The 16,780-nt window shown below is 40.6% G+C and overlaps 1 protein-coding gene across 2 annotated transcripts, besides 4 other annotated features; it reads right to left on the minus strand.

Annotated features, from left to right (window-relative positions):
- Positions 1-390: 390 nt before the first annotated feature.
- Positions 391-439: a mobile genetic element.
- A 165-nt stretch (positions 440-604) lies between these two features.
- On the minus strand, positions 605-15,578 carry scaf (scarface). 2 transcript variants are annotated; one of them, NM_136336.3, is made up of 7 exons: positions 15,507-15,578; positions 11,531-11,893; positions 8,659-8,832; positions 3,621-4,372; positions 3,413-3,565; positions 3,082-3,350; positions 605-1,864 (listed from the first exon to the last, which is right to left on the minus strand). In NM_136336.3, the coding sequence occupies exons 2-7, from the start codon at positions 11,855-11,857 to the stop codon at positions 1,572-1,574; spliced, it is 1,968 nt and encodes a 655-aa protein (NP_610180.1). In that variant the 5' UTR covers positions 11,858-11,893; positions 15,507-15,578; the 3' UTR covers positions 605-1,571. The 2 variants fall into 2 exon arrangements, with proteins under 2 accessions (NP_610180.1, NP_724424.1); NM_165441.2 differs by lacking the exon at positions 15,507-15,578 and adding an exon at positions 14,643-15,061.
- Positions 2,001-2,057: a mobile genetic element.
- Positions 2,449-2,882: a mobile genetic element.
- A 929-nt stretch (positions 15,579-16,507) lies between the features above and the next one.
- Positions 16,508-16,780: part of a mobile genetic element that runs on past the window's edge.

Genomic DNA, 16,780 nt, shown 5'->3' on the forward strand with positions numbered 1-16,780 from the left:
TTCCTTGTATCATTTTATGAAGGATCGGATTTATGAAATTATTACTAACAAAGGAGGCAGTACTCATTACTGAAATTATTTTTTGTTATTACAAGTAAATCAAATAGTAACGCCAACTAATAATTTAAACTGAAATTCAAATACTTTTCCTATAAAAATTAAAAGGCGTCTATTCTAATGACCAAGAAAAATTCGCCTTATTTTGACTAGCTTTAATTAAATGTTAGAAAAACACAATTTGGTTAAATATCTATAAATATTTCAATATTATATTAAAAGTATCATTAAATAGGAAACTTCTTTTCTATCGTCCTTTGATAAATAAATATGAAGCAAAGTTGTATGCAACTTAAGGTGCGTCTAACCTAAGACCAGCAGGTACTTTCTTATGTCGGAAACGCTTCATTTCACCTGTTACATACTTTTCAAAATCTAGTAATTGTATGCCTCATAACTCCACAAGTAACGGGTATACGGAAGCGATTTTTCCGAACCCAGCTTCATTAAACATAGCGGGTGGGTCGTGTTTTCCGATCAAGAATATATTAAGGGACCACTTGGCTTCTGTACCATGTATCCCCTGCAAAGTTAAACAAATGTAAATGTCGTACATCTTAGTTTTCTTTATTTAATAATTAAATTATAAGCTATTTTTAGACACATTAAACATAATATAATTCAATTTATGATATAGGGAAAACTTTAAATATCAATAAATTTATTGGTGCGGAGATTCCGTTGTACGGTTTAAGTGTGTGCTTAGGGCCTTTGCTTGGAAGGTGCACGTCTTAAAACTTATATAATCTCTATTAATTGTGGTTGGTTGGCGGTGAGTTGGTTTCTCCAAAATAATTATAATTACAAAGTATTTTACATCTCCCCATAGCTGGAATCGTTTACATAAAACCCCATGTATGTACATACATACGTACTTCGAGAGCACGTACTGGATACAAACTGATTCAAACTCATGATGCAGCTATGACTCTACATCGTTGGCCTCACTCACTGAAGAAAATGTTATTTTTGACATTAAGATTTACGTATATGTATATATACATACAACATATGATAATATTCGAACGAACTTGTATGAGAAAAATTGTATCTAGATAGTAAAATGTAGCTTTTTCATTGGAGCTGCATTCAGAATGTGGACAAGTAAAAATAGTATTTAAATGGGTTTAAAAACTTGGGTTCGCGAGCTTCTATTATAAACAATCAATTTTGTGTATAAACGACTTCTCGATTCCACCTAACGTTTCTATTTATAATTTAAGACAAAGATATTAGAAGGTAACCATTTACATAAGTGCATTGTGTAGATGTTGATTTCAAATCTGGAAACAAAAATACGTTCGCAGAAATGTTTCGCAATATTTCCAACCTTGCATGCAACAAAATAGATAAATTGATAATATCGGGAATGCCCTCCATTTTGAGCTCCAACGAAATTGCAATGGCAAGTTCATAACCCCTCAGCGTGTTTGGGTTATTTACCCTGTTTATCTGTAGTATCGGGATGCAAACATTTTCTCGCTCCTTGGTCGTATTCCGAATTAAAGTCCATCTCAAAATCGCTTCAACAGGAGCGGCTTATTGTTTTCGGCGAACGCAGTGTTAATCCACTTAATGTCCGGCTTGGCAAAACGTACTGTCTGCCCCTCTCCGCAGGAGTTCTCACCGGCGAAGATTCCCTTGAGGCGGACGCTAGAGCCGCTGCCACAGGCAAGGGCGCTTCCCACGTCGAATTGGCAAGAGTCGAACTTGGTAGCACTACACACACTGCTGGAGTCGGCACTGCACTCGCTGCGTGCTTGCGGCAAAGTGTCGGTTACGTGCATTAGAGCGCCCTCTTCATGTACTGTTGAACGAAAAATAAGAAAAGTATCGAATCGAGAATGTAATTAAAGTGTAAATTTATTTAAAAGGATGAATTTATATTGTGAAAAATATTATGTGGAGAATGAGTCTAGCTAAATCTTGAAAACTAACAAGGCATTATTATTTAGTGGGTTTGTATGTGTACTGCGACCCAGTCGGATCTATTGTACTACATATACCCTTGTAAATACCTTTGTATTAAAAAAAAACCTACTAGGTTTGCATACTTTATATTTAGAAACAATATCAACCTAGCCCGCATGTTTTTCTGTTCGTCAGTCCATCCGTCTGTTTTCACTTATACCTTATACTTATATCGTACTTTATGTCTTCTGACAGTATATTAGCATACACTGTGTTTCAAACTTCTAACCAATATCAATATTCGCTCTCCACTGATATAATTTATATCTTAAATTCAGTGATCATGATGAAATTAATTATTGATTATTATTATTGATAATTGAATAACATGAATTGATTGGCTACTGCACACTGTTATATAGATCCATCCATTTGCTGATCATTACTGGTCAATTAAAGTAGAAATGTATGGGGCGAAAACAAAACAAAAGAGAATGTTATAGTCGAGTTTCCTGACTATCAGTAAATTACATAATTTTTTTGTTTTATATACATAGGTATTGGGGAATAAAATGATAAGCATTTTGTAGCTGAAAGGAAGAAGTTGGCCGCAGTGTGTTTGTTATCTGTATACAATAATATCTGTATACAATAATAATAATAATAATTTCAACACATTCTTTAAAAGTGTGGGCGTGGCAACATGGGTCAAAAAACTTGCGCTGCGTCTATGTCTCTAGAATCTGTATGCTCAACCTTTTAGCTTTTATGGTTCCTGACATCTCGACGTTCATACGGACGGACAGACGTCCTTTGCCACATCGACTCGACTTTTGATCCTAATCAAGAATATCTATAATTTATATGTTCGGAAAAGCTTCCTTCTACCTGTTGCACACTTTTCAACGAATCTACAATAGTATACCCTTTTACTCTAGTTACTGGTATAAATATTACCTGTTGTCATTTATATATGAAGGAAATAATTTTTTTTAAATTATTATTAACTTTCATTTACTGTTTTCTGTTCCGATTGTCGCAGTTTTCTATTGAACCTAACCAAGGTGCAGACCAGTTCCCCAATGCATCATGACTTTGAATATAAGCACTTACTAGATAACGCTTGCTTTCCCCAGCCCGAGGTGAAACATTGCTCGGAATCCTTTGGGTCCTCGTCGCTTATGCAGATGGGCTGGATGTGGGATGCGAACTCCAAACGTCTTTCGAGTCGGATAATGGCCAAGTCGTGGGAGTTTGTCGACGGATCGTAATCGGGATGGACATCGACGGTCTTGACTCCAGTCAGCTGGAACGGCAGAGGCTCGTTCGTGCTCCCCAGCTCCCATTCACCAGCCTTGACCCGAATGTCGGTCACCGGAAGACTAAGGGGTTTCAATTGTAGTGAGTTTGAGGGAACATAGACATATAGAATGTTTTCACATACCCATTTACGCAGCTGGCGGAGCTCAAAACAAATTGGTCTCCGATGATGGCACCTCCGCAAATAAGCGTCTTACTGGACTCGCGCAAGATCATGGCTTGCCAGGGGATTTCGGCGAAGTTTGCATCCAGATCCTTAACTCCCGTGGGCTTCGTTCTGGAGGGAAGATGGAGGTAAGTCGTTGGTTCGTGTAAGAAATTTGCCTGCCTACCGCTTGTTCCTTGTCGCGCACACTCCGGCTAAGTTGACCGGCCAGGGGTCTACATAGTTAGGGTCACGACAGCACTTTCCGGGGGAGCCGTTCTCTGTCTGCAAACAGTCCGTAAGGGGCACTCGGAAAGCTGCTTCCATGGGAGACAGCTCTACGGGGGTCTCAGAAAGCACTCCGATGGCGTTGCAGAAGTTCTCAGAGGTGCACACTAAGGCTGAGGCGCACTTGGCAAAGTGTTTTGGAACATTGGCTGGCTGGGGAGTGGGAAAGATCTGAGGCGACAGCTGGTCCTCTCCGCGGTAGATTGGCTTCTGGTTTGATGGCTGCGGAGCGCGGTCAGGCTCGAAGCGAGGGATTTCGTTAGCGGCCGCAGGCGGCAGGTACTCATTCGTTGGACGGCGCGTCGGCTGGGGGCGTGGCTCCGGCCTCGGCCTAATTTTTGGGATGAGACTGCTGGCCGACTCAGTGGCCGGGGAAGGTGGCAAGTAGACTGGCCGTCGGCTTGTCTGGACTTTCTCGTAACTGGGATGCTGTGTGGTGGAGGGCGGCAAATACTCAATGGTGGGTCGAGAAGCTGGCACAGCAGTCGTAGGTTGCGGGCGGAACGGCGCCTGGGTGGAGGGCATCGCGAGCACTGCTGGTTTCGTCGGCAGCGGGAAGGTCTTTTCCGGAAGGTTGAAAATGTACCCATCCTCCGTTAGCGTGGTCGAGGGTATGCGGCAGCATATATTAGGAGCAGGGCAGCGGTTGGGCTGTAAGTGAAAGTGAGTGGGGCTTAGAGAAGAGCGGCCATAGTCGGTTACGTTTACGGCCAATGACACACAATTTCGCGACAACTTGCTAAAGCCGCTTGGCCTGCAGCCTGTACCTATGTGCCTATTCAAAAGTTGGAAGGTCAGTTGCTACACTGGACGGAGTTACTCGCCTCGCCCGTCAATGGCCTTTGCGCTTTGGCTCAATGGAATCAGAGAAAATATTGCAGATTCATGGTGGAATACAACACACCATGGGCGGACTCGGACACCGTCTCCCTAATGGCCCCACGAATTTCAGTACCGCCTTTCATACAATGCATTGTCAAGTTTGTCGGTCTGCTGTTTTTAATTGAAACATTCAACAATTGAGGGTAATGCCATTGTCATGCTATGTCTATCCGATGTTTTCTCAATAAAATTGTATAAAGATCTACATGTATTCATAGAAAATATGTTCAGTTGCGGTAACCCAAAGACGAGTTAACATTTGCATTCCCTTACCGAACATCGAACTATGCAATCATCGCAACTATCATAAGATACAGAGTTGGTAGTCTTTCTTTATGGCAATCTAAAGCCGCATGTTGTGGTCAAATAATTATTTGTATCGTAGCAGAAACAAAACACTTCCGTTTGCCAAGTCCCAGTTCGACCTTATTAAAGTTCATTAATGAAAATAACCATTGTACCATTATCCCTACTCGTATGTGGAACTTGTCTCTCTGATTAATTTGTGAAGATCATCATTAGGCACAGCTGTCGGTTGTCTGCCTCAATTTGGTATCATTTTAGAGTTAATCAAATGTTATCTTAATGTAGACATCATTCACGCTGGTATTTTGCGAGGCTCAGCCTACCGCGCACATTAAACCATTAAAGTTATGTAATACATGTTATTAATCAGGGCGGGCTCTGCGAGAAAGCAGGACGGAGAAGCGCATTTAATTTTGATCAATGACAACAAGCTTTTCTGAGCAGGCGAAATGCCGTACAACACCAATTTTTGCCCCTGAGCGGCGATTACCGGCCAGTGGTGGTCACTGGCCATTGCATAGCTTATGATCAATCATGTTACGCGAAGATAACAACTTCGACAACAAAAACCTCGAGCTACTACTTGTGTACCAGCGACAGCTAAAATATGTAGTCACCAACGACACAACGACAAGCGCGCAGGGAGACCCCAAAATGCTTTTTATAAATGTTGTTGCTGGCCATACCAGACAAGTTGTCCATTAAGGTTGTTGTTAATGTCCCATAGATTGTCTGTCGCAATTTGTTAATAATGTTGCAATTACTCGAAGTATATATATATTATAAAAATGTATAATTTAAAGCCATTACCAAGTTCAATGGATTCAGAAAAGCAGAAGCGGATACTTTGGTGATAGGCCGTTGCTGCCTTAATGGCTTGGGGAAAGGTCAAGCCGTGACGACATCTCCAGCGGCGAAATTTATGACACTAATGCTTCACAACACACACGAAACAATTTTTATGACTGCATTAAGGCGCCTCTAGCACAACACTAAATTGCCCAGTCTTGCTCCTCACCTCCCTACCGCACACTTTTTATAAACCTATAAAGTGGACGCTTCTAAATTTTCGTTTTACGAGTGGCGGCTATCTTGGTGCGGGCCAAGTTTAATCGAGCCGAGCCGCAGAGTGGAAGAAGCTTCTAAATACCACGCTCGGCCCTGAAGTACAAGTGCTTGCAGGTCGCCAGTCAGCCAGTCAGCCAGTCAGCCAGCCAGTTGTGTTAGAAGTTCGGCGTTAAAGCCTTTTGTTTATGCGTCATGCGGTGCAGTTAATGCTTAATCATCATTAACGTGGGCGTAAGCTCGGTAATTTATGACCAAACTAGATACCAAGTCTCTCGCGCTCTATACGAAAACTAATTAATAAAAACCCAAATCAAGCGGGCAAGATGTCATTTTGCGCTGTATATTATTGTACATACATCACGGATTTATGTTAATTAAAACAAAGTCGCAGCCATTGACAGTGTATCGGAACAATAACAATCGATATCGATTAGCAGCAAACAAAGCTAATAAAACCATAACAATTATGATGACCATAAAACACGCATTAGCCAAAGGAAACCGAAAACCCACCAGCAAAGTCAACCTGCACGACTCGAATAAATGTTAAGAGCTGTTAACGACTTTTTGACAACCGTATGAGCAAGAGCAAGCGAGCAACCTCGAAGAGAACTCGAGCGCGACCTAGACCTTGAGTTAGCCGCTTGAGTTTTTCGTCTGCATGCTAAGCGCTCGACATTCCCGGCTTCTGGCTTTCTTGCTATGAATGCTTTTTGAGCCTACGTGCCTTGGTTTTTACCCTGAGGCACCTCTTGGCTTGGAGTAGAGAATCTATAGCTCCATTCTGTCCTTAAGTGCCGAACTTTCTGGCAGATGTGAACTTTTTGAGAAAACTGACTAGCTAAATAACGAAGGAAACTACGGAACAAGTTCTACTTGAGCCATGTATTTTACAGGCAAACTTTCATAACTCTTGAAATCTACAGAAGGAGAAATAGTGAAATAGCCGAAATTAGGCCACCATTTCATTTTTTTGTGTTTAAAACAAAATATATATAGGGTGCAGGTTTTTAAATTCATTTTAACTCAAATCAGTATCTTTTAATTGAGCGAAAGCAATCATTTCTTTATCTTTCAAGATCTACAAAATATTATTTAATTAAGAAGGAAAAAACAACTAACATTGCAATTCTATTGTTTTTCATACGTCATTAACCATAAAATGCTCACCGCAAGCCACATTTTTTGGATTACACTTTTTTAAAATACTTGAGATGGCAGTTAATTACGCGTATGCAATTTCAATGGCCTAACATAGTCCACACTTACAACAAAACTCTTTTATCTTGCGCGCAACTTAAAAAAAAAAGAGATTAACGTACTGAAAATTCTGTTTAATCGATTTTATGAAATTCCTATTTCCAGAGGTACTTGGGGTTGTAAAAACATAATAATTATGCCCAGAGTTAAGTGACCTTGCCTGCATTCCTAGCGTTTTCATGGCTACACTATCCAGCGCCGCCTGGGCGTAACTATAGCCATCGCATTGATAATATACATTAATGTGGCTCTCTGCTGAACAAAGGCACACACACACACACACACACACACCACAGTGGGTTCTGCGAAGCATGCCCCGCAGTTGACGTCGATGCGCGTATAGCTAAGTTGCGACCGTACACAGGAGGGGGGGGGGCTGGGGGGGGGGGGGGTGTTGGCACCATGGGGTCCTACAAGAAAGGGCTTCTTGATCGCAGGCTGAAAGAGCTCAGAGCCAAAGAATGCAAGTCAACGATGCAACGATTTTATTGAGTTTTCAGAGGCATCAGTGATGACAATGCCGAAAGTGCAGCTGTTGCTTTGCCGCCTGCACTGCCAAATTTTTCACTTGTTGTGCTTATTTTTTCAAGGCGTTGCATGCAGCAACACGGTACGCAACTGACCCGTTTTTCCGGCATGTTGTAAGCAAATTATGCAATTGCACTGGCCTGCCTGGTGAAAACCTGAGATCTCTCTTAGTCGAATGTCTTATCGCCTCTCTGAGTATTGTCCTCTCCTATCGAGCCGAGCCGATGACCTACCTTCTGCTTATGTGCACTTGTAAATACAGATACAGTGGTGCAGCAGGGTCTGCATGGACTGCATATACAGCTCGGCTGTAATTTAACACTTTTTACTCGGATGCGTGCATGTAGTGTAGTGCAATACTTGTACTGCAACGGCATTCCAGTTGGACTACTGCTTGGTGGCGTCAAGTTCGTTACCACTGCCACAGTTATTTTAATTGCGTACTCGCCCCGAAGCACTGCCACAGAGTATACTTTAAAGCGGTCCATATCAGCGGCCAGCTCAAACATTCAAGTACTTTTGGGCCTAAAGGATATCAGCCGACATAACTAACCTATTGCGTGCCAATAAACTGGCGGTGCCGTTTCTCAACGATGCTCCGTCCGTCGTGCATCAACGCGATTGTGAAATGGGCTGCGATAGTTGCGGTCGAGTTTGATACTGGCATAGCCAGTTGTATCCGCTGCAGTAGCTTTGATTGTTTCGTCACTGAGACAACATTAAAGCAGCACAGCTATTTTGCTATTGAAATGATGCTACAAAGGCTGAATGAGTGGGAAAACCCTACGTACTAATGATGCCGAAAACCAGTTGTTCCCCCTATGAATTGCTTAACTCTTTTGATGCGAATACGTATTCTGGCCGCCTGCGATCGATCATGAGTAAAGACTTACTCCTTGCTTCTTTACGTAGTTTATGGCGCTAATTTCGCCGTTCCGGCAGTTGTCCGGAGTCACACAGTCGGAGTCGTAGGCACAATTGGCCACTGGCACGGAAGTAGTGGTTGTTGTTGTGGTGGTGGGAGGCGGCCTGTAAGTACAGCAAACGGTGGTTTCCGGATCACAGTTCTGGAAATAAACAGTTCGATTATGGTTAGTTTTTTTAAGGCATAGCATAGCATACTAAAGAACTGAGCTGAGGATACAAATTTAATCTTTAAAAATACAAAGATTCCAAAGCAGTTTTTGAAAGAGTTGACTGATCTTAAGCAGCAATTCTCATCTTATATTCATAACATTCATATGAGGGACTTTAGTATAATTAAAACGTCAGTAAGCGAAATACAACACAGCAGAAGATGCTTAACTAACTGCGCAGCGCCCTGGAGGATTCTTATTCTGTTTATTGAAACAAGTCATGTTAGCCAATAAATTTCCATAGATGTTAATGTCTCTCGACGGCGCAACAATCAGGAATTCCATAGAAGAACAATAACAAGAGGCCGAGCACCTTGTTCCCACCGTGAAGAACGATGTTTTGGCTTGGGTTGCGAAAAGGTTGCACTTTTTTGATGGCAAAATGAACCATTGTACATGTGGACAATATATGAGACCATGCTAGGAACTAATTGGAAGGCATCTATGCGAAATAATTACCCGTCTCGATCTGGACCTTCCAAGCACATGGAAATAGTTGTAGAATGCATATATACGATAAACTCTAGTATAAACCCTATTAGAAAATCAAAGAAAACAAATGTTAATCTTTGATAACACGCTCTACTGGCTCCTCAGGCTTGTAATATTTTTAAAAATTCAAAAACACTACGTAAATTGTTATTTTCAATGGAGTATCTAGTCGATTACCAACTTTAGAATAACACCAAAGTAGCATCACATAACCACTGATTAAGATTATGTGGCCAAAAGGTCACCAAAGTTTGGATAAATGATGTGCTAAGAGGTGGACAGCCAGGTTCTAGAGTCAGTGGCCGGCGGCTAGATGATTTAAGCTATTGCATTCGCATTGAACTTTGCCGCGGGTATATGTACATATGGTACATTTAGTTTTATCAAATCTCAATGGTCAACTGGCATTTAGCAACTGAACAATTGCAAATAAATAACTTTGAGAGCGTCTGGTCGGTCAGAGATCAGAAGCCACATCAGTAGCATAAGGCGGGGTCGACTTGAGGAATTTGTAGCTCAGCAATTTATTGTGCGGCTTCCCATCGGCTGTAGATGGCAGGCAAGAAGCGCCTGTCCAATAAAGAAGAGTTTAAAAACCAGTTCAGATCGTAGATTCGCCAGAACTGGCACTCCATATATCAATCAGTAGTCTCTGAATATTACAAATTAATCTGTCTAAATCCTCTTATTTATTTCGGTTTGAATACCTCCAATAAGCAAGAAATGTTAAAATCGGAAACCCATTTGAATGTTCTCAATATATTGCTTTGAGGCCCGACCGACCTTGACTAATAAAGATCTTTGGCCTGAGCGTGATTTGAGCTAAATGGACTTTAAATAGCATGGATATATGAATTTACGAAGCAATCATTTCGGGCTTCGATCTCAGAAGACCAGCTCTAGTGGTTTTGGAAAGCACTCAGATCTTGTTTGTGTGTTTTGAAATGGTTTCTTAATTAAATAGCTGCGATCGAACCCATGCGTGGCAGCTATTTTTTTAAAGTGCCAGCGCATACTAAAGCCCGTACGGTTGAACTGTTTCGGGCAAGTGCTTCAATCGCAACAGTAGATTGGCGTATCCGTTTCCACGGTCCCGGAACTGCTAGTTCGTTTGTTATATACTATATATGTCTGTGAGTTTGTGAGCGATTTCAATTGCTGGTTTTGACATCATCAGTTTGTTTAGTTTTGAAGATCGCTGATATAGCGCGTAATGATAGTTAGTCTTCCAACTGTTTTGCTAATTATTCCGAAATATGTACAATTTACCAGTATGTCGCGAATTCCCCTCGTTTTGCACTTAACCAGATATTTTGACGAAAATGCATATTTAGGGTGTTTTGCAAAACTTAGAAAATTTTTTGGTGTTTTTTTTTTTTTAATAATTAATAATAATTAATTTCTTTCTTTCTTTTTCTGTTTAAAACTTTGTGAGAGTATTGAAAATGTCGAGTTTAACTTTCTCCCTAGAACATGTTGGTCCAACATTACATTTGGTAGTCTATCTTATTTGGTAAATAATTTGCATTCCTTGCTCCTTCCATTAGTTTGAGAAGTTCTCATAGTATTTCCCGCAAATTGTTGTGAAGTTCGTTCGTTACCGGTAGAGGAAATATGTTGACGAACTGCCCAATTTGGGTTGTTTACCCACTTCGGTGTCGCTGACTTCTTGTTTTTTTTTGTACACACACATGCGTGTTAATGTGTTTTTGGCAGAGCAATTAAACACAAAGTTCGCTTTTTATTCGATTTTGGGCGATTACGAAACTCCCCGTCCCCCTACGGTCTTCGATCTTCGATATTCGGTCTTCGGTCTACGGACCCCGGACAGCATGTTAATATGTATGTGGGCTGGTATTTCGAACCTTGGTAATGACAAACCGGAAAATAGCGGTAAATGTGCCATACAACTCAAACCGCCAGCCATTAAGCCAAAAAGCGTCAGGAGCAAAGCGCAAAATGCAGATCAGGCAAGCTAATCAAGCAGCAGCAGCAGACGAACGGATTTGTTTTATTTTTATTTTCTGTTCCGGGAAAACCCGAAATCAATATTCCAAATGATCCAGTAGACGAAAATACAAATGGGCAAAAATTAACGTTGGCCCGTGTGTAGAAAGCGTTTCGGCGTTTCACTTACTTGAATCTTGGGCAGTTGCTGGGCGAAATATCCGTTCAGGCACTGACCACTGCGGACGCACTGCTGGCCGGGAGCGCACTTCAGGAACTCCTTGGGCGGCAGATAGGTTGGGCCCTGGAACGGCGACGCTTGCCTGCTGATTATGGCGTGGTTGAGGAACACGTTCGTCGAGGGGTTTACTAAAAGGTTGTTCTCCTTTTGATCCTTGATACCGTTTTGATATTGGCCATTGAGAAACATGTTGGCCCGGTAGTCGCCACTGGCAGCGGCGAGCACTGCCAGGGTAATGCACAGGGCGAGCTGCTCCCTGAAGTGTGAAGCGGACATGGCGCTCGGATTCTCTGGATCTGGGGCTCAAGAGCACTAGGGAAAAATAGAAGAGGAAACCAAATCAAATCAGGGATAGTCAATCAAATTTAATGACCTCAAAGAATTCTAAGACTTCCGATGAGAGACAACATTTCGTCACCATCTTAATGCAAGCAAGCAGCTATGATGAAATAATTTTTCATCGGGATTTCACGAGTTCCAAACAAGTCCGTGTGCTACCTCAGACTGGAACCACAAATGGCTATAGAAACTATAGAGGAATTTCAAAGATTAAGACTTGCTGCCTTGCTGCTCCTATGATAACCTGTTTCAGGGAGATCCCCCAATCTCTGCGATATCATCTGCAAAAACTGTGATTGGCGTCTGGCAAACGAACAATTGGAAGCGTCAGTTTTTGACGGCAGTTTTTGATTGATACAAGGAATAGTTGCTGAATGAGTTGTACCACAGTAAACCGCTAATGGACGACAGTAAAAGAGCTGCTTAGATTAGCATGTTATTCTTCGACAAGTCCGTGACTAAAAGCTAAAAATAGTAAAAGCAGCCCCGGTACCAAGCAAAAACAACAATTTGCGTATTTGCTGGTTTTTACCAATCCGAAATTAGCATAAAATCTTTTCGGACTTTTCGGACAACATTTAAAGATTGTTTATTTCAGTAACCGATTTAGAAATTTCTGCGAAATTTCCTACTTTCTATTTTAAGCTCTTAGAATTTATGGACAACAAATATTTTTATAATTGGCTCACGGCGCATACTTTATTAAGTATGAGAAATCCAAGCCACGAACTTTCTTGAAGCAGCAACCATAACGGTTGAGAAATTATATTGAAAAACCGTTGAAAATGACGGGAATTATGGAGATACAACGTTTTGCCGCTTTCCCCACTAATAAATCGAAGTATGAAACGAGAACGAAATTCTTTCTGGCAATTCAGAGCCTTACTGCACTTTGAAAAGCGCTATTCGATTCACACCATGCTACCCTAGATCAATTCATTGCTCAGCTTACGAGCTGGGTTGTAGGCTTACATCTATTACCAAACCAGCCAACTAATGGATGCCATATTCCCCATATTCAGGCCTCAGCTAAGCAATGATGTTGTATAATTTTTAGAAATGATTTTGCGTGCGAGTGGGGAGAATATTAGTCAACGCACATTCAGATACACACACATCAAAAAATTACGTGGGAAATATCACTTTATGTATTCTCAACATTCAGCAAAAATATTTTGCTGCATCGGCTTATGCCAATATCTTATAAGTTGGACTTTATTCGCCACTGGCTTTTCTGTTCTACAAACAGCTGACCGGAATTATAATATCAAACAAGCTTTGGCACCTTAAAAAATCCACAAGCGAAAGTGTGGTTGCCACCTCAGCAATTCCGAAGCCAATCATATGACGTAATTTGAGAATTCCCCAATTCTGGTTTTTCAACCGACTTGAGAAATTTGTAAAACACGGATGAAGCCGCTGCGAGTCTTCTAGTACCAAATATGCATGCAGGAGAATATTTTAAAAAATTCACGCATAGCGACATAGTGCCTAGGTAGTGTGCAGTGGGCTAAAAATCTGAATTTCTAGCCCGGTTGCGGCTTTGTCTAATATAAATGTATATACACGTCATTTGTTAAATTTAGATTGCTGTTATGTTAAACAAATACACAATTTGAAGCTGATTTGTTTGTTTATAAGTGAAGAAGTAATTTTTGTATTATTGCGTTGAGCAGTTCTGCTAAGTCGGTTAGGATGTTCGGTGTTACACATTCAGCAAATTACAATTATTAGTTTAAATATCGATCAAATCCAGGCAGGTAAAAGTTATAGAACTTATAAATATCATCAGGAAATATGCTGTAGATATTAAACTCACTTTTAAAATTGAATTAATTTTAACTTGAAACTCCCATCGATATCCCATCCCATATTCTAAATACTTTAAAGAATAAATGGTATACCCATTACTCGTAGAGTATATACGATTTTTTGAAAAGTATGTAACATGTAGAAGGAAGCGTTTCCGCTTGTATTTTTTTTTTCTACCGATATGCAAAAAAAAAAAATCGAAAATAAATAGATAAGTAATATTCTTAAAATTCAAAATTCAAAAATCGCATCAAATCATCATTTAAAATATCATATATAAATTGAACTACAGTGAAGTATGAAATTAGTCAAAATATAATATAATTTGCATTTTTATGCGATACTTGTTCAATTATAGGGAATTTCCCATTATACCCTTGCCGAATGTACATATGTTGAATTCAGTCAGAACGCAGTATGCTTCTACGCAAACAAGTCTTCCAATTTTAAAGCTATCTGCGACAAATTTTTTCAAAAGTAGTTTTTCTGTTGCATATGATACAAATATAAGTTAAAATAGCGTACTATATAATATATACATATAACATATATCATTTCAAAATTTAATACCTTTTTTTAAGCACTCACTGAATACGTACTATTTTCGACCATATAACTTTTCGGTTTTTTTTAATTGCAAACAATTGCTTTATTCCGAAAAATTGCTAAACAGAAATAAAACTGTTGAAATTGTCCCCTTGCTTATACAATATGTGTTAAGTTAACCTTTTCAGCTGAAATCTAAAATCTAAATTTTTGTTATTGAAAAGGAACGCTGCTCTTGAGTATATATAATATAATTAATATACATTAATTAACTAGCCTTTTCAATAGGAACATGGGCATGGTTTACTCAACTCAAGTCGAAATTTGTGGTCCACAGTTAATTGAAAAATTTTACTTTACATACTTGAAAATTCAAAAGTTCTATGTAAAATCCTTTAGGTCCTTTAGCCAAAACAATCGTGTAAAATGTGTTTATTCTTTTTAGGGGCAGTATGTCAACCGGCTCCAAAATGTTTTGTCAATCTTATATTTAGTACTTCTATGTAGTAACTCCTTCGGCTTATGGCAAGAGGCAGAGGCCACTACAAACTGAATTTTGATGCTGTTATTTCGGAGGCTGGTGGTTCTAATGGTGCTGTGTTGTCTGCTTATTGCAGTTTCTGCTGCATTTCCGTGGGCGCTTTCCACATAAATTAAAACTGCAAATTTTTGTGTTGGCGCATTTGGCAACCATTCAACAAAACAGTAAGAAACAACGAACAGCAAAGTTCAGATCGCATCACCAACAAATAAATTTCCAACGAGCTAAACACAATGGACGGTGGCAACCAAATGCGAAGTCGAAATGGCTGCACAAACTGACGGCCGGGCGGGCGGACGGACGGACGGACGGACGGAGGTAGCGACTCGGCAACCTCGGAGCAGAGACAACTGAAACTGAATCAATGGAACTATCCATCAATCAATCAACCGCAAATGAATTTAATTTCCAACCACAAAAGGCTGCTGCTGCGGCTGCACAAGTAATAGCCAAACAGCGCAATTGACCTGGATGCATTGCGGCATTTTCAAATGGAGCTCGCCTGGCAGACAGTTACGATCGATGTCCTTTAACTTTTCACAAGTTCACCGCCGGTGGGGCATTAGGATGGATATTAGGTTAAGAACTGTGTACATAAGTCCGAACCGAATCCCTTCCGAAACCCGGATGTGCGCCGGAGCTAACGATTACACTGTATCACTGTCGCCTGTCTGTTTCTTTTCTTACACTTATGGAAATCCAAATCTTTTTTGGACTGGAACTCGAACGCGCGAACGAACAACTTGAATATGATTGTGAATATTTCTCCGAGATCGTTTGTTTTATATGTGCCCAGCAAAGCCCCAACCGCAGCGCGTCGCAGAAGCTCCGCAGCCGACGCCTGCATCAGAAGCCGAAGCCGCAGCCTCAGCTGCCAAAGATGCGAACGCGAACAAGTGAATCACTGAGGCTGGCTGCCCGTCTCAGCAGATGAGTCAACGTCTGCGTTGCCACCGAGCGTCGCCAACCGACGCCGGCGCAACGCTTGTGCTCTCCGCAGGTTCACTTTCGTTTGGTGGGGCTCTTATGGCTCTGTGGTCTCACCACGACGTCTCTGAAGAAGCGGCAAAGCTTCAGGCGGGTCTCTGCAGGCCTTAGAGCTCGGTCGACTCAGAAGAAGTCTTCCGTTCGTCTGGCGGCGCGGCTTAATTTGTCTTACCATTCTAGGGGCTTTACATTTTTAGTAGGGCTATTTCGGGCTCTAGTGGGCGCTATTACTAATTAATTGTGGTTTCAGAGTCTGGTTTCGGGCAATAAAGAGCGATTTGGCTCTCGCATACACAATGCTGGCTTATAGTTCGAGAGTGTTCGCAAGTGATTTCGAGGTATGCAAATAATTTGATTCGCCGCAAAACACGAAATTCTTGGTAGTCGTCACCAAATTGTTTCTGGCGAACCATACATACGAATGAAATGGAATGTACAAGCGCAATATTTAATTTAAATTTAAACATACCTTGAGGGGCTTTTACACATGTACCTGAAAAAAAAGTTAGAATTTACGTCAAGATTGTTTTAAATTTGTTTTTTTTTTTGCGTCTAAGAAGAATGATAAAATAAAAGTGTTGAATAGTAACTTTAGCCAAGTAAAATAAAAACCAAATGAAGAGAGGAAGTATGCTACGGAAGGTCAAAGCTTTTAGACCCTTCCCTTAAATATATGTTTATATATACCGAAAAACATCAAATCAAAAACACGAAAGAATGCTATAGATGAGTTCCTCGGCTATCAGATACCCGTTACTCAGCTAGTGTGAATCCAAAAATTTTCATATAATTTTTAATATATGTAAAAATATATAAAATAGAATAAAAAAAATAAAAAAATAAACCAAATTTTTTTTTAAAAATGTGGTCGTGGCAGTTTTGTGCGATTTTAGGGCGTTAGAGTGGCAAATTGATAGAAATTTACAAGACTAATCAAAATGTGAATAAATATCGTCTGTATCATACGGCCAGAC

Source organism: Drosophila melanogaster, chromosome 2R, assembly GCF_000001215.4.
Source record: "Drosophila melanogaster chromosome 2R".
Lineage (NCBI taxonomy): Eukaryota > Metazoa > Arthropoda > Insecta > Diptera > Drosophilidae > Drosophila > Drosophila melanogaster.